The sequence below is a fragment of the Serinus canaria genome, chromosome 18 (assembly GCF_022539315.1).
Source record: "Serinus canaria isolate serCan28SL12 chromosome 18, serCan2020, whole genome shotgun sequence".
NCBI classification, from domain to species: domain Eukaryota; kingdom Metazoa; phylum Chordata; class Aves; order Passeriformes; family Fringillidae; genus Serinus; species Serinus canaria.
Window position 1 is genome coordinate 10189173 of NC_066331.1, and position 17901 is coordinate 10207073.

The 17901-nt window shown below is 49.0% G+C and overlaps 1 protein-coding gene across 1 annotated transcript in view; it reads left to right on the forward strand.

The window, feature by feature from the left end:
- Window positions 1-17901, forward strand: part of DNAH9 (dynein axonemal heavy chain 9) — a 148111-nt gene that overhangs the window by 57533 nt on the left and 72677 nt on the right. Inside the window, exons 40-48 of the mRNA XM_018924172.3 lie at window positions 324-491; window positions 729-925; window positions 3366-3528; window positions 4455-4578; window positions 5735-5877; window positions 7598-7759; window positions 9542-9775; window positions 15181-15441; window positions 16616-17041. Coding sequence (XP_018779717.3) covers window positions 324-491; window positions 729-925; window positions 3366-3528; window positions 4455-4578; window positions 5735-5877; window positions 7598-7759; window positions 9542-9775; window positions 15181-15441; window positions 16616-17041 — 1878 coding nt within the window. The remainder of the gene's footprint in view (window positions 1-323; window positions 492-728; window positions 926-3365; window positions 3529-4454; window positions 4579-5734; window positions 5878-7597; window positions 7760-9541; window positions 9776-15180; window positions 15442-16615; window positions 17042-17901) is intronic.

The window sequence follows — 17901 nt, forward strand, 5'->3', positions numbered from 1 at the left end:
CAGAGCAGCTGTGGCTGCCCCTGGATCCCTGGCAGTGCCCAAAGCCAGATTGGACACTGGGGCTGGGAGCAGCCTGGGACAGTGGGAGGTGTCCCTGCCATGGCAGGGGTGGGATGGGATGATCCTTAAGGTCCCTTCTAACTCAACCCTCCCTGGGTTGAGAAGCACTTTGGGAGATTTGGATTCACAGAGGCCACGTTCCCTGGGTGTTTGGTGTGGGGTGGCTCAGGTGCAGGCTGGGTGAGGGGTACTCAGCCTGGTGTGCTGGGGTGAAATCCCTCAGGGCTCAGCCTGGGTTTCCTGGCTGTCTTTGCTCTCCCCAGGGCCTGCTGTTCTCTACCCCTGAATGCCTGAAGCAGCCCCAAGACCTGGTGAAGCTCTACCTGCACGAGTCCAACCGGGTGTACCGGGACAGGATGGTTGAGGAAGTGGATTGGGACACTTTTGATAAAATCCAGCAGGAGATGGTGAAGAAATGCTACGACGTAAGTGTGGAGGTCTGATGGGGTCTAATGCTGATGAGAATGGAACAGAGTGGGTTTATTGTAAGGGAAATTAGTTCTGGGGGTTTTCCTTTCTCTCTCTTTCACTCCTGAGCCTGTTTCCCATTTTCCAACACGCAGCTGTGTGGACATAAAAAGGCTGGAACACTGAAGTTCCCTTGGAAGGTGGCTCAGAGCTGCAGTGGGTTTCCCTGCATTTGTTCTCTATTTTCTTCTCTTTTACAGGACATTGAGGGCACTTTAGAGCAGGCCAAACACATGAATATTTACTGCCATTTTGCCAAAGGCCTTGGGGAGCCTGGCTACAGGCCAGTTCCAAGTTGGGAAGAGCTGAACCAGATCCTCGTGGAAGCCTTGGAGAGCTACAATGAAGTCAACGCCGCCATGGACCTGGTACTGTTTGAGGATGCCATGAGCCACGTGTAAGGGCTTTTCTGCCTTTATTCCCCATCATTTGTCTGTGCAGGTGGTTTTGTGGGGTTTCCTGGAGGATGTAGGAATATGGATCCATGAGCTGAGGCAAATAATTTGTAGTTTTACAGGGCCAAGTGCCAGGTCCTGCACTCTGCATAAACGTTTCTCAGATGTGACATTCAGGTGATTTTGTGTCTTCCCTTGCCAGCTAGAACAGAACTGGTTGTACTGGGCTTCCCCCAAATGCTGACTGCTGCTTTAGGGCCACATTTACCCAGGCCCTGAGAGGGATTTTCCTCTGTATAAAGTAAGATTTTGTGCATTCAGCCTCCTGCTTTTAAAGGATGGAGGCATTTAAACTGCTTTGATCCTTTGGAAAACCTGCTTGCATGGGGATGCCTGGAGGTGCAGGTGGATTCCAACTGGAAATTGGACATGTGGGACTATATGAAAATAAGCCTCCTGCTGATTATTATGAAGCTGTTTACATGCTTTGGGGGGACCTCCAGCTCTCACACACAGCCTGGGGGAATCTCAGCAGAGACAGAATCACTTCTGGGTGCTGGGATGCAGAGCTGGCCTTAGGTGGTTTCAGGAGATGGAGCTGCCCTGGCAATCAGAGCTGGAATTTGTACAGAAACCTGGTCCCAGGAGGTGCAGATTTGGGACTCCAAGCTGGGAGGAAGCCCCAGACCTGCTGCAGCCAGGGTGGGTGGTTTTGATTCTCACCGGACCTGGCAGCTTGTTAAATATATCTGTATATATACAGGAGTAGCATTTGCATATAAATATATATACATATACACACACATGTGTATGTAAATGCATAAATAAATAAATAAATAAATAATATATATATATATATACACACAAAAAAATGTAGATATATGTGTGTGTGCATGTATATACACAAATGTGTATATATACACAAATATGTATATATATATAAATGTGTATACATATATACACACAAATATATATATATATGTAAATTTGTCTCTTCCAAGAGCTCCCAGCCTGTGTTTTTGACCACTGGGCTGGGGCAGATTTTCCCTGACAGTCTGGCCATTCCCTCCTCCATCCATGGGGGCCATGGAATCTGCTGTCCATGAGTGTTTCTGCTTGAATTTTGGCCCTGTGCTGCTCTTGCACTTTACATAAATCGGGATTTGCAATTGGAATTTGCCAAACACGGCACTGCCCCTCCAGTTCATACTGAGAATAATGAGGAAAGCAGGATTTGAGCATCCAGCAGCACTTCACAATTTCACTGGAGCTGAGTGAATCTCATTCCCTGCATTTGGAAATTGCATTTGGCTGAAATACACAACTTCTTCCATCTCAAGCAGCTTCTGAATGTCAGCTTGAATTTGCTGGAGATTTTCAGTTGGAAGGAAAAAAAAGATGGAAAAAAGACATTTGATGACTTAATATGTGCAGGGCCATGGGGGATACCTGTCAGTCACCTCATCCAGGGCTGTGTCACTGCACAGAGCCCTGGGGAGCACATCAAGGCAGGGACACGGGCAGAGCTGGCCTGGGTAATTCAGAGCAGGAATGCTAAGGCTCTCCTCACAGTCTGGATTGCTTTTATGGAAAAAATTTCACAGAAGAGATGAAATTATAAAAAAATCGGTCAGAGTCTGTGCATAGATTATGGAATACTGGAGTTGTAATAAAGCAGGGTAGTGTTTCTCACAGCCTTAAGTGAAAAATAATTAGATTAATCTAGGAAAATAGCGAAGGGAGGCGAATAAAGGAATAGGGCTTGTGTTTCAGACCCTGGACAGGGAGGGTTCCACAGGTGGGATCCTCTGGACTCCCTCACCTAGTGGGGAACATGTGGGGGTGCCAGCATTTGCTTAAAGAGAACAAAAGGGAGGCAGAGTTCACCACAGGGCTCTCAGGTGAACAGACCTGGGAAATAACAGCAAATTCATTGTAAGAGTGAGAAAATCTCACTCTTGTGTAGAGGTGGTGTGGATAAAAGGAACAGAGATTGTTTTCTGGGCAGGTTTGTGCCATTCCAGCCAGGTGTGAATGTTCTGTAATGCTCAGCAGGGCTCACCTGTGCACAAATCCCAAAGCCTTGAGAAGAGGGGTTTTTCTTGGGAGGAGGGTCAAAGCCTTGAACTTTGCTCTCAGTTTTTACAGGTCAATGTAACATCCTTTTCCCCTTGCACACCCTGCAAAGACCTTCACTTAAACATTGTCCAGCAGGTGGGGAAAAAAAAATAAGCACATTTTAAATAGCCACCAAACTTTGGAGGTTTTTTGAACAGGTCTCAGCAGAGATGAGCATTGATTGCTGCCACATCTCCGAGACTGCCATTCTTCACCCCGCTCAGAACACAATTTCCTAGTGAATAAAATATGTATTGAAAAGCAGTGGGCAGAGAAATGGGCGAGTGCTGTTATTAATGAGAGGTTTTGCATGCCTGGGTGCAGCTGCCGCATCAGCCGCATCCTGGAGGCGCCGCGGGGGAACGCGCTCCTGGTCGGCGTGGGAGGCACGGGCAAGCAGAGCCTGACCCGCCTGGCTGCCTTCCTCAGCGCCCTGGAGGTCTTCCAGATCACCCTGAGGAAAGGCTACGGCGTCCCTGACCTCAAGGTGGGGGACTTGAAACGGAGGGGAAGGAAGAAAAGAGCAGAGCTTGCCCTGGAGGGTTGTTGTGTGTTGGGAAAGAGAATGGGGGAGGATGACTGTGAGCCCAGGTGGGCAAGAGGTCAAGGCCACCTGGGCTGACTCAGCTCTGGGGTGGCAGCAGGGCCAGGACAGTGCCCATTCCCTGTGCTGGCACTGCTGGGACACCTCCAGTGCGGGGGACAGCTCTGGGACACTCAGGACAGGAAGGACACTGAGGGGTTGGAGTATGTCCAAGGAAGGGAACGGGGCTGGGGAAGGGGCTGGAGTCTCAGGAGAAGGCTGAGGGAGCTGGGAAGGGGCTCAGCCTGGAGCAGAGGAGGCTTGGGGGGACCTTGTGGCTCTGCACAGCTCCTGCCAGGAGGGGACAGCCGGGGGGGTTGGGCTCTGCTCCCAGGGAACAGGGACAGGAGCAGAGAGAACGGCCTCAGGCTGGGCCAGGGCAGGCTCAGGGTGGAAATTAGGGAATATTTCTTCACTGAAAGTGCTGTCCAGCCCTGGCACAGCTGCCTGGGAAGGTGGTAAAATGCCCACCCCTGGAGGGATTTAAAAGCTATGTGGATGTGGCACTTGGGGACATGGGTTAGTGGTGGCCTTGGCCATTCAGAGGGAACAGCTGGATATGATGTCCTTAGAGAGCTCTTCTGACCTGAGATACTGAAACACCCCAGACATGACATGCTGCTGTGGAGAGGAGCACATGCCTTGCTGGAGTGGGTCTGCCCAGGGCTGCAGCCACACCTGGGCTCCCCTGGCAGTGCCCTGAGAACATCCCAGCCCTGAGCCTCAGCTGTGCTGATGTCCTCAGCCACTGGGCCGGTTCTGAATGATCCCATTTCTATGCCTGGCCCATGCTTTGCAGCATGCAAGCCCTGCTGGTGTCCCCCCTGCAGGCAGACCTGGCAAACCTGTACCTGAAGGCTGGGCTGAAGAGCGTGGGCTCCGTGTTCCTGCTGAGCGACGCGCAGGTGGCGGATGAGCAATTCCTGGTGCTGGTCAACGACTTCCTGGCATCAGGTACAGCCCTCGTGTCATAGGAGCCTCCTTGGGCCAGGTCTCATAAACTCTCAGAGGTCTGTAGCACACCCAAGATAGCTCAGCTACCCTTGGAGGGATAAAAATCAGCAGGATGGCTGCTGTTGTGATGTTGGAAACAAAAAGGTTTAATAAAAGGGAAGATAACAAACAGAGAAAAACTGAGCCAGGTGCAGGAGGTCCTTGCTCCTGGTAAAACACCTCACAAAAGCAATTAGTTTCTTTGTTCACTTCTTTTTCTAGTAAATTGCCTGGGCAGGAGTTTTTGGTTTCTGTCCAATTAGCTATCCTCAAGTCTGAGGTGAAGGCCCTGGCACAGGGTGCCCAGAGCAGCTCTGGCTGTCTCTGGATCCCTGGAAATGTCCAGGGCCAGGTTGGATGGGGCTTGGAGCAACCTGAGATAGTGGGAAGTGTCTTAATGACTTGTTTCACTTGTTGTCATTATCTAGAAGAAAATACACCTTTTAATCTCTTTGAGGAATGAGCAGATTTCTGATTAGTGTATTTCCCTAAGTGATCACTGCTTGTATTGAAAGCATCTGGCTCAATAACGATTTCAATCAAATCAGAAGCCAGAAAGGAAGTGAATATGTGATATATTAAGGAAACACTAAGAAAAAAAAAGTGGTTGGTTGCATTTTTGGCAAACAGCTGCTTAACTATTAACTTATAAAAGTTTTTTACAAGATTTCTAACTTGTAAAATGTTTGGATGGTCTGGGAGTTATTTGGCCACAGCTGGAAAAGGCCCTGAACAGCTGCAAAAATTTTACATTTAATTAATGCACTTGCAAAACTACAATGATTTTATAATACATATGGCATATTAGGGATTTGAATATTTCTTTTTTAACCTAATTAGACTGCAGAGCTAAAAAAAAAAATTGATTTTCTGTGCTTTGACTCTATCTTCCTTTCCCTTGTGTTTTATAAGGAAGTTTGCTCTGACAGATGTTTATTTTTCAGCAGAATGACCTTCTGTGCCCTTTTGCTGCTTCTGGGGCCCAGGGGGACCTGGTGCAGGGGTTTTACCTGAGGAGGGGACTTTCCTGAGCCCCTGAGAGGGGGACAGCAGCTTCCCTTTGCTCTGAGACTACAACATCCACGTGTGTAAACCCAAACGTGCCCTCCTCTCCTAGGGGAAATCCCGGATCTCTTCCCTGATGATGAAGTGGAAAACATCATCAGCAGTGTGAGGAATGAAGTCAGGGGCCGGGGGCTGGTGGATTCCAGGGAGAATTGCTGGAGGTTTTTCATCGAGCGCGTCCGACGGCAGCTGAAGGTGAGGTGGAGCACGAGGGGTTGGTGCTGAATGATTTTTTGCCTTTTTCCTTTTACAGATTCTCTGTGTTCTTCACACATATATTTGTAGCCTGTTATTGTTTTAGTAGCTAGTTCCAGTACTTTTCCCTAGCCAGAAAGACAAAATTCCAGAGCTCCAAGCCCCAGGGGGTACAAGGCCTCTATCCTATCTTGGTTTTTCTGTGAACCAAGGCCAAGAACCAGCTCTTCGAGGCATATTTTCATAAATAAAGTTTAGTTTCCATCTGTGGTCCATTTGCATATTGGAGTTAATAGTTCAATTACAGCTTTAGGTTATGCAGTCCCATCCTTCTATTCTTCTCTCTTCAGCCCATGTTGTTTATGCTCTTGGGCCTGAGATTTGGATCATTTGTCCTTGGTCCCCAGCCAGAGAAGGAATTGTTTTGTCTCCTATTGTGGGAATCCAGGACTCCTGAGCAACTGACCAATATGATCAAGCAGAGGCTGTTTATTTTTTACATTACACACATATTTAGGGGTTCTACAAACTACTAAGCACACACTCCTTGATTGGTGCCTTTGTCTTGTTCACTCCTTTTCTGCCTGCATTTCTCAGACTTTGTGACTGGTTACAGTCCAGGTGTTTCACAGTTCTCTTATTTAGTTCTTGCAGGCATGGTATTCAGTTTCTCAGCCTCTTTTTTCTTAATTTAACACAATTTATGTTCCAATAGCCTTGATGAATTCCTGAGGCTTCGATGACAAACTCAGGCTGGCTGGTGCACACTGTGGGTTAACCCTTGCAAATTCATTGCAGCAGTCTCCCTGCCCTGCTCTGTGAAGAGAGCTCACCAGCACTTCATATGTGAATGAACTACCCTAAAGCAGCACAGAATCTAAAACTTGAGGCATCAAAGGTGTCAGAGCCCAAGGTGGGCTGTAATTTGTGGAAAAAAACCAACTAACTCTAAAACTTGTAAAAGTTGTAAAGCTGGAATGTTTGTTACAGCGCTGGATGCATGTGGGGATCGTTCTTTTTAAAGGACATGTGTGCCTTTGAGAATTCTCAACTTTTAAAAATCTCTTTTACTTGTATATATGCAGAGAGTTTTATAAGTTTATGCATATTTATTTTACTAGCTTTTACTAGTAAAATATTAGTAGCTAGTTCCAGTACTTTACTAGTTTTTACTAGTAAAATATTTTACTAGTAAAAATTAGTAAAATAAATATGTATAAACTTATTATAAAACTCTACACATATATACAAGTATGCATATATTTATTAGTTTTTAAATATATTTTAAAAACTAATATAGTAGAGTCTAAATATATTTTAAAAACTAAGAGAGTAGTTTTTAAATATATTTAAAAAAAAACATACTAGTTTGTACTAGTTTTGTGTTACACTTGTAGCTAGTTTTTTATTTGAAAGTACAGAAGGAGTTCTTAAATAATTGTGTTTGTTTCTTGTAGTTTATGTTTCAAAGTTTAAGAGGCCTCTCTTATCTCTTTTTACATTCTTTTGTGAGTATAAGTTTTTTGTGAGAACAGGTACTTTTGAGCACAGACTAAACAACATACACAAGCAAGTTACAGACTTAATAATTTTAACTGGCGGATTTTACCTAAATCTGAAATAATGTCTATCTTATTAAACCTTCACTGTTTCAGCGGCAGGGCAGGTGCTGCTCTCCCTGCCCCTGCCCTGCTCCTCAGTGCCCTCTCCTGCTCCGCAGGTGGCTCTGTGCCTGTCCCCCGTGGGCCCCAAGCTGCGCCTCCGCAGCCGCCGCTTCCCGGCGCTGGCCAGCTGCACCACCATGGACTGCTTCCAGCCCTGGCCCCGCCAGGCCCTGGAGTCCGTCAGCCTGCGCTTCCTGCGGGACATGGACAGCCTGCAGGTGAGCACCAGCACAGCTCCTCTGCTGGGGACACTGGGGAACACTGGGGGACACTGGGGACAGCGCTGGCACAGCCCGCGGTATATGCGGGGTCCCCCGTGGCAGGAAGGAAGAATGAATCTGACTCCATGTTCTTAGGAGGTCAATTCATTATTCTATTACATTATATTATATTATATTATATTATATTATATTATATTATATTATATTATATTATATTATATTATATTATATTAATCATATCATAACATATTTATTATATTATACTCTATCACACCTTGCTATATTGCACCATGCTATATCGCACTGTGCTATATCCTACTGTGCTATATCGTACTGTGCTATATCGTACCGTGCTATATAAAATCTATGCTAAAGAATAGAGAAAGGATGTCACAGATATATTTTCTGAACAATCCTTTCATTAGGATCTTTTCTCCTGAGAAGCTGGGAAGCTTCAGATTCTCCCTGTTTTGCTTCATTGGAATGTGATTTGGAGAGTTGTTTAGCCAGCATGTGAAATTGTTTTTACTTGGTGAGCAATGACAGCCACCTGTGTCGAGGCTGTGAGCAGTCACAAGATTTTATTATCATTCCTTTCCTTTCTTTCCCTTTCAAGCCATCTGATGAAATCCTTTCTTCTCTTCTTTTTTGTATAGTTTTACTGTATAATTTTCTTTTAATATAATATAGATCATAAAATAACAAATCAGCCTTCTGAAACATGGAGTCAACAAATCAGCCTTCTTCCTTGAAAAACCTGTGACTCTCACTGGGGTCCTGACACAGCTGCATGGAGATTGGTCATTAAGTAAAAACAATTCACACCTTGGATAAACAATCCCCAAACCACATTCCAAAGCAGCAAAACACAGGAGAAGCAAATCAGATAATTATTGGTTTTGTTTTTCTCTGAGGCTTCTCAGCTTCCCAGGAGAAGAAATCCTGGTAGAAGGATTTTTCAGGAAATATGACAGTGACACCAGGGGTGGCCCCATGTCACTCACGCCATGTCAGGGAGGGTTGGGTTGGCCTCAGCACACAGGTGGCTGTCCAGAGGGGCATCACTGGTGGCACTGCAGTGCTTTAAACTCAACCAAACCATCACTGAGGCACACTCCACATTTCTTTGGAGAAGATTGTGGGCAGAACCATGGGCACCATGCTCCTGTGTCACTTGGAGCTGCTGAGGGTGTCTTACTGGGAGCTGAGGATGTGTCACTGGGAGCTGATGGCACTACCAGGCAAAGGACAGCTCTGCCAGCACAAGGGCAGCCCCAAACCTGCACAGAAAATAACCTGCTGCTCTCCCCACTTGTGTCTCTGAGCCTCTGGCAATCTCAAGGGCAAAGATAGGTTAAGTTCTCAGTGATGACAATCTGGTACTAGAATAGAGATTCGTTTCTGTTTATTTAGCTTTTTCAGGCAGGATCTAGAAAGAATAAAGCCTCCAATGTTTCTTTTCAGGAGTGTGCACTTTTCCCATTTGTACAGGAGAAAAGCCCAAAATTATAGTTAAAAGAGCTGTTATTTTGTAGAGAAATTGCTTGGAATAAGATAATGTGTGAGATAAAAAGATATAAAAAAAGGGTATAAAGCACATGAGCAACAAAGTTATTTTAGAGATAATAGTGAAAGGGGATCAGCTGAGGTGTTACAGCCTGGATTGTGTCGCAGCAGAATCAAAAGTTACCAAATTCCTTTCTATTCAGCGCAGACCTGTGTTTATATATAGTTTTCTATTTAAAACAGTTTCTCCTCATGTTCCCATCCTCCCTTTAGGATTCAGTCAAGGATTCAATAAGCAAATTCATGGCCCACGTCCACATCAGTGTCAACGAGGTGTCCCGGCTGTACCTCAGCAACGAGCGCCGCTACAACTACACCACCCCCAAGTCCTTCCTGGAGCAAATCAAACTCTACCAGAGCCTGCTGCTGAGCAAGGACAAGGAGCTAAAGGCAAAAATGGAGCGCCTGGAGAACGGCCTGGAGAAGCTCAAGAGCACCTCTGCACAGGTAAGGACTCCTGGGGGTTGGTTTTCCTTGTTTTTCCTGTCTGGTTCGAGGGAGAGCTTTACAGGGAAGACATTTGGGCTGGATCTTGGCTCTAGTCTGGCTTGGGCTGGGTTTCTGGAGGAGCAGAAGTGATGCTCTGCACTGGAAAGGAGAATGGAGAGGTGTGTGCCCAGTCTCTGCTGTTTGGGAGGTAACTGAAAGATTTCAGTAAATAAAATGAGATTGGGATCCAGCTGGCTCTGCCATCCTCTTTTAATGGTTAAATTTCAGCTGTGGTGACAAAACAGCTTAAAAAATACAGGACAGTCAGTGATTTTTGGAGTTGCATCCAGGAAATCTGCAATAACCTCAGCAAGACTCTTTCAAACTAACCAGTGCATGCTGTTAAAATGAGGCTGATGTTCATTTTTCCTTCCATTATGCTATCTGTCTTTAAGGAAGGCTAACACATGTCTGAAATGCACATCACTCATCCCAAAATCCCCCAGCTGAAGACTCCCACTGACACTCTCCTCTGGCAGAGACCAGAAGTTGTTCTGGGTGTTTCTCAGCCCTCTCTGCAGTGACACCTACATCTGTTGCTGCTCTCCCATTTTGCTCTCTGTTTCATATTCTATTAACTCTTACAAATGTTTGCTCACAAAGCTTCTCCAGTGGCAAATGAGGCTCTCCTGGAGCTGCTCTGAAGGAATGCAGGGGGATTGATGAGGAGGAAGAACTGGCAGCTCCATCCCCTTCCACACATCTGCTCTGGGGAGTGCTGGGGGCATCAATCACATCTGTCACACTCAGGGGACTCAGCGTGCCTGGAGGTGATGGATGGGCTGGGCTGGTGCTCTCAGTGCTGATATCTCCATCTCCCCTCAAACAGCCTCTGCTCACGGAGCAGGACATGGCAGGGGTGGGCACTGCCACGTCCCCTGGGCAGGTTTTAGCATCTCCTTTGAGGGAGGGGGTAGCAGAGAGCACTGGTGGCACCCACCAGAGCCTCAAGGCTGTGTCCTCACTGCCCAGCACAAACCTCATCCTGTCACCAAAACTACAGGATAAACAAAAACCTTCTAGCAACACTTTTAGTGTTAGAGAATTGAGGCATTATTATATTCTGGCTAGGATGTGCAACAGAAATAATTTCATCCACCCATAGCCTGGACCTGCGGAGAAAATCATTCCATGGCACATAAATTTTGACAGATTTTTCACAAACTTTATGCAGTCAAAACACACAGAGATTCATTGGTTCAGTGTTCATTGATATCAAGTTGTGGAGTTCTTAGTCTTTGGTTTCCTGTGGGTTCCAGATCTTTTCCCCTCTGATGCTAATTAGGTTCTCATTACCTCTGGTGCTAATTGGGTTTCATTCTCATTTCTCTTTTCCCAGACCAGGTGTCTCAGACCATGCCAGCGGTGATGTTTGGAGCTGATGGTCATTTTCCTTTCTGTATCTTCTGTGCTATTCCCAGTCTGTTAAGATGTTAAATTCATCAGGCCTTGCCTAGTGGAACAATGCCCTGGAAAGAAACATAAATTCCCTTCCCCAGGGACAAAGGCAAACAAACCTGACTGAAATTATTTAATTATAAATTTTAAACTTGGTATATTTTCCAACAACCTCACCTCACCCATGCAGGCAATCGTTCTGATGGACCTGTGGGCTGCTGCTGTTTTTTCAGGACTAAGATGGAATAGGTTTATTTTTTTGGGTAATATGAAATGAATATTTTGAGAACAAGTCCCTGGCTCTGTTTTGACACATGGGAACTCTTCTGTATCCTTCAGGCCTCTCTTCAGTGGGTGCTGTGTGGGAAGGTTCTCTGCTGAGCCCCAAAGCAGTGGTGGGGAACTTGGAGGCAATGGGAAGGGTGGGAAAATCAAACGCCAAGAAGGATGAAGGAGCTCAGTGTTGGTGTCTGCTTGCTCTGAGGCTGGGCTGAGAGGTGCCTCCTTGAGCAGGTAATTAAGATGCAGAGCAGTGAGGACAAACATGTCAAATTCAAGACTAAAATTAGCACTGGGGGCCTAAAATTAACCACCTAAATTACCAGATGTGCGCAATAGTCAAAACTGCTGTTGATTTGAAAGCAGAGTGTGGATATTTATCAGTATTGGAAATCATACCAGCATGTTCAATCTTAAACATGGGGCTTAAAAGGCTGAACTTCACATTCACCCATGGAAATACTTGGTCTTGGGGCTGAGGAGGTGGAGAGTCCTCTCTGTCACTCAGGTGTGTCACCTGCAGGTTGTGTTGGGAGCGATGTGCTGAGGGAATGTTCAAAGTAAAGGAGGAGGATTTTGATCCTTGGGTATCACCTGGCTGTGCTGTAGCTCTGGGGACTGGTGCTCATCCCTGGCATTCTCCAGGGCCCAGTTAAGGATGAGGTTTGTGCATTTCTGTAGGCTCAGAGTGGCCTCAGCTCGAGGGGCTGTTGTATCAGGGGCTGCAGGTATTTTTTACTTTGCTGCTCCTATTTCAAAATAACCTCTCTGCCTCCTTTCACTGTAGTCCCCTCTACCTCTACCCCTTTCTGTTTTTTCTTTCCTGTGGAGATTTGGACACCTGGGTGCTGTTGACCAACCTTGCTCCTCCTGCAATGTTTTACAACCACCTCTCCCTGTGGCCAGCGCATCCTCAGCTCTGGGGGAAGCTGAAGCCTCCTTCCCGTTAGGAGATAATGGATTGGGAAGATGTGTGGGATGAGTCATTTGTTTTTCAGAGTGCCGTGTGCCACCCAGAGGTCAGCGCCCATTGCTGAGTAATTGAGGATGGCTGTGGTTAATATTGCATCACTGCATTCCACATTCCAGCCTGCCTGCCGCTATCAATTAACCGCTGACCTTTTGATGTATTTTGTGTTCTTGAAACAAGGCAGGGACAATCAGATAAAATGACTCTTCTGGGAGCCTGCCCTCCAGGTTTTCTTCTCTTCAATAATTTTTCTCATGCTGTTCTGGTGGTAGGCAAGGGCTTCTCCCTTCCTTTCCCTGATGAAGTCACAGCACATTACCCTTGAATTTCTCATTTGCTTTGCTCTTCCCCTTTCCACCTCACATTACTAATTGCTTATCAGATTGTTGTGCACTCAGGAAGCTGCTCACAGGTTTCTCATGGAATCACAAAATTCTTTGGGTTGGAAGGCATCTTAAAGGACATCCTTTTCCATCCCCTGCCATGGCAGGGACACTTTCCACTGTCCCAGGCTGCTCTAAGCCCTGTCCAACCTGGCCTTGGGCACTGCCAGGGATCCAGGGGCAGCCCCAGCTGCTCTGGGCACCCTGTGCCAGGGCCTCCCAGCCTCCCAGGGAAGGATTTCTTCCAGATAGCCAACCTAACCCTGCCCTCCTTTAGTCTGAAGTAATTCCCCCTTGTCCTGTCACTGCAGGCCCTTGCAAACAGTCCTTCTCCAGCATTCCTGCCTTTTTAAAATCCTGACAAAGTCATTTCCCCTCCCATTGTGCTGGGCAGGGCATTGTGTGTTCCCCGGGGCTGAGCTTACACCTGCTCTTTGTGCTGCCCTTGAGTGCCTGTGGATTTTAATCCCCTGCTTGTTTTGTCCTGGCCCTGTAAACCCCTGGAGCTGCCGTTTGTGTGTGTATCCAGCACACAAAGGCTGATTTCTGAGCAGAAGGTCACAGCCATATCAGCCATCAGCAGAGCCCACTTCAATTTCCTGCAGCCCCCAGAGAGCTGGAGCTGAACAAGGAGCTGCTGCTGGGTTTGTCACACGGGGGGGATTCTGTGAGCCCGGATTTACAGCTGTGCCTTTGTCCTGCTGAGAGCAGTCCCACAGAGCCAGGAGCAGGGCATGGTGATTGATGGAGGGCGTGTGGAGAGCCCTGAAGAACTGCTCTCCACGTGAAGCCAATGCCAAATGTCAACAGCTTCAGTTCATGGATTGCAGGCTGTGCTTTCCCTCTGCTATCAAAATTGTATTGCCAAAACCAGTGGCTGCCTTCCCTTCCTGTGTGCATTTTTGTGTGGGTAAAGATGTACCCCAGGAGCTCTAAGGGAACCTTTATGAGCCTGAGATGAGGCAGTGAAAGCCTCTGTGCTCTGCCCAGAGCCTGGGTGAACTCACTGAAAAGGGGATTTTAGCAGGAGGTTTTCTGTCTGCAAGGAGAGCCTGTGTGAGCATCCCCCAGTGCAAATGCTGCTGAGGGCTCCTGTGTGGGAGCAGGGGGTGAGGAGCTGCCACCATGGCCATGCTGGTGGCCTCCTGGCTGCCAGCTCAAGGGAATGTCCCTTCCCAGGCTCATCTGACATCACATTTAAACCCCTTGAACCTCAGAGCTCTGGACCTGTTGGCAGATCCCAACTGCGATTTTTCTGGGGTGAAAATGATATTAGGAAGAAGCTCTTCCCTGGGAGGGTAGGGAAGCCCTGGCACAAGGTGCCCAGAGCAGCTGGGGCTGCCCCATCCCCATCCAAGGCCAGGTTGGACAGGGTTTGGAGCAGCCTGGGACAGTGGGAGGTGTCCCTGCCGTGGCAGAGGGACTGGATAGGGTTTAAGGTCCCAACCCAAACCATTCCATGTTTCCTGCAGGACTGATGGTCTCAGAGCAGGTGCTGCCCCTGGCCTGTGCCCAGGGAGGGCAGGGTGTGCTGGGGTGAGCAGGGGGCACAGGTCCTGATCCCAACCAGCTCATGCCCACGTTTGCTGCTGGAAAGGCTGAGAAGCTGAAGTGTGGCTGAACTGAAGCCTTGTCACCTCCCCAAGGCACAGCACCTCTGCTCTGGGGGGGATGGGACATCAGAGCTCGTGCCCAAAGCTGAGGGGTTTGGGTTTACAGGGATTTCCTGCACATGCCTGCTGTGGGATGGGGCTCCTGGGCTGTGTGAAACTGATGCCTGGAGAGGCTCCTGGAGCAGAGGCTGGGCAGAGTCACAGGAATAAAGTGGGGATTCATGCAAAGGCCCCAAAGGATCCACCTGGGGCAGTGCCAGAGCCCAGCCAGGGCTGCAGCCAGGATGGAGCCAGCATGGACTCAGGCTCAGGAGTTCTCACCCTTTGATGAGCTCTGCTCCATTCCCAGCCTGGGGCTCAGGGTCCAATCCCACTCCAGGGGATGCAGTCCCACCCTCCCAGGCTGCTCTCCTCCATTCCCTGCTGTTTGCACTTTTTGGGGCTGGAGCTGCAGCGGTGTCCTTGGTTCTGGGGCTGGACAGGGATTGTTCTGTGTGCCTGAGCTGGGAGGAGACCTTGCTGACACTTTCTGTGGAGTTCAGAGTTATTCACCAGTGCAGTGCACAGCCTGGGAAATAGGAAAGATAAAACTGAAGGCATCATCAGGACTCTGCTGACAGCCAGGCCCTCCCTGCCCTGGGGTCCCGCTGGGTGTGAGGCTGTGCTGGGCACTGAGGAGCAGGCAGGGTGACCCAGCTCTCACAAATCTCTGCCCTGCAGGTGGATGAGCTGAAGGCCAAGCTGGCAGCCCAGGAGGTGGAGCTGAAGCAGAAGAACGAGGATGCTGACAAGCTGATCCAGGTGGTGGGGGTGGAGACGGAGAAGGTGAGCAGGAAGAAGGCTGTGGCTGACGAGGAGGAGCGGAAGGTGGCCCTCATTGCCCAGGAGGTGGAGCAGAAGCAGAAGGACTGTGAGGAGGACCTGGCCAAGGCTGAGCCTGCCCTGGCAGCTGCCCAGGCTGCTCTCAACACCCTCAACAAGGTAGGGTGAGGATTCCCAGTGGTTTTTCTCCTCGCTGGGGGAGAGGGGCTGTGTCCTCTGATGGCCCAAGTCCTGCGCATTGTATTGTCCCTCCTCCAGCTTCACCCCTGCTGGTGCTAAAGTGTGTAAAAAAGGATTGGATGTGGCACTGAGTGCCGTGGTTTAGTTGACAAGGTCGTGTTTGGTCACAGGCTGGACTTGCTGATCTCAAAGGTTTTTTCCAGCCTGGTTGATTCTGTGATTCTGGGGTTCCTGGTGGAACTCGGAGCACCCACGAGGCTGCACCATGTTCCCCTTCACTCATTGCCATGGAGAGGAGCAGACAAAGCTGGTCCAAAGGAAAATGCCACTGGGAAAAGGTGTGATCAGGAGATTAGCATTGCTCTGATTGCCGGAGATTGGTTTTGGGAGCAGTTTTTGTGCCTTGGAAGGTTTGTCCTTCCAGGGTGCTGCAGGGCTTCCCATTTGATGTGGCCCTCAGTGCCATGGTTTAGGTGACAAGTTGTTGTTGGGTCATAGGTTGGACTTGATGATCTCAAAGGTCTTTTCCAACTTCGTTCATTCTGAGGTCCTGTGATGTGCCTGAGAGATGGACCTGCAATTTGTTTTGGTCTGCAGTTCATGCATAGTGTGATAGTGAGTTTGAAAACTGGGGAAGTCAGGAGTTGGAGACAAAAATGCCCTTTTGGATCCTCCAGTGCAGTTTGGCTGCTTGCCCTGTGAGGGTGCCTGGGCTTTCTCAGAAGCTGCATTCCCTGAACCCTGAGGGCTGCAAGATGTGGGAATCAGAGGATGGATTTGGCACTGGCATCTCAGCCTGGGTAGGAGGGAGCATGAGGGCAAGCTCTGAAGGTTGTTTTAGAGGGCCTGAGTGTTATTTCTATAGATTTCATTCTTATTTATCCCAACCTTCTGAGAGGGCATAAAACCTCCTGCTCCCCCAGGAGCCTGGATAGGAGCAGTGGGCTGTGCTGGTCCCAGCTGGGATGTCAGGAGCAGGAAATGGAGCAGGTGTGCTGCAAACATGCAGAGCAGTGATCTAAAGGCAGCACTGCTGGGGCCCAGAGGAGCCCAATTTATCAGATTGATAGCCTGGGAGCCTGACTCTATTAGCAGCAGAGTGAAAAGAAAGCCCATTCATTTTTACCTAACAACCTTGTGTTCCCCTTTTCAGACCAATCTGACGGAGCTGAGGTCCTTTGGGTCACCTCCTTCTGCTGTCAGCAACGTCACAGCAGCCGTGATGGTGCTGACGGCCCCGGGAGGGAAGATCCCCAAGGACAGGAGCTGGAAAGCAGCCAGAGTGGCCATGGCAAGGGTAGACAGCTTCCTGGACTCCTTGATCAAGTTCAACAAGGAGAACATCCATGAGAACTGCCTCAAAGCCCTGCAGCCCTATCTGCAAGACCCCAAGTTCAACCCCGAGTTCGTGGCCACCAAGTCGGCGGCGGCAGCCGGGCTGTGCTCGTGGGTGCTGAACATCGAGCGCTTCCACCGCGTGTTCTGCGAGGTGCAGCCCAAGAGGCAGGCTCTGGACAGGGCCAACGCTGAGCTGGCAGCAGCCCAGGACAAGCTGGCCACTGTCAAGGCCAAAATTGCTGTGAGTGACCTTGGGGGAACCCGTCCTGCTTGTCCCTGCGTGGGGGAGTCCTCAGCTTGGGCAGAGGTGCTGCTTGCTACTTGTGTTCTAAAGCAGACTGGGAATCCACAGGCTTGGGGGGTGCTGGATTTTCTCTCCTGGCAGCCCTGAAATCCAGCCCTGCCCTGGGCTGAGCCCAGGCTGGGCAGCAGGGAGGGGAGGGGGATTCTGCCCCTGTGCTCAGGTCAGACCCCACCTACAGAGCTGCCCCAGCACAGGGAGGAGCTGGAGCTGCTGGAGAGAGCCCAGAGGAGCCATGGAGATGCTCCAAGGGCTGGAACCCCCTCTGGAGCCAGGCTGGGAGAGCTGGGGGTTCTCACCTGGAGAGGAGAGGGCTTCAGGGAGAGCTCAGAGCCCCTTCCAGGGCCTAAAGGGGGCTCCAGGGGAGCTGGAGATGGACTGGGGACAAGGGATGGAGGGACAGGACACAGGGAATGGCTTCAAACTGAAAGAGATGAAATTTAGGTGAGTTAAAGGGAAGAAATTTTTCCCTGTGAGGGTGTGCAGGCCCTGACACAGGGTGCCCAAGCAGCTGGGGCTGCCCCTGGATCCCTGGCAGTGCCCAGGCCAGGCTGGACAGGGCTGGGAGCACCTGGGACAGTGGGAGGTGTCCCTGCCATGGCAGGGGGTGGAAAAGATCTTTAAGATCTGTTCCAAACCAAAGAATTCTGTGATAAAATATTGCTGCTTTCTAAATTTCCTCTGTTCTTCTCCAGCCTTGCTTGCACCCAAAGAGGAAGGCTAAATATCAATCCTTGTTATTCCCACCAAATTTTTTTAATGTAATTTACCTCTTGTCCTGGGCCCTCAGAAAACTCATT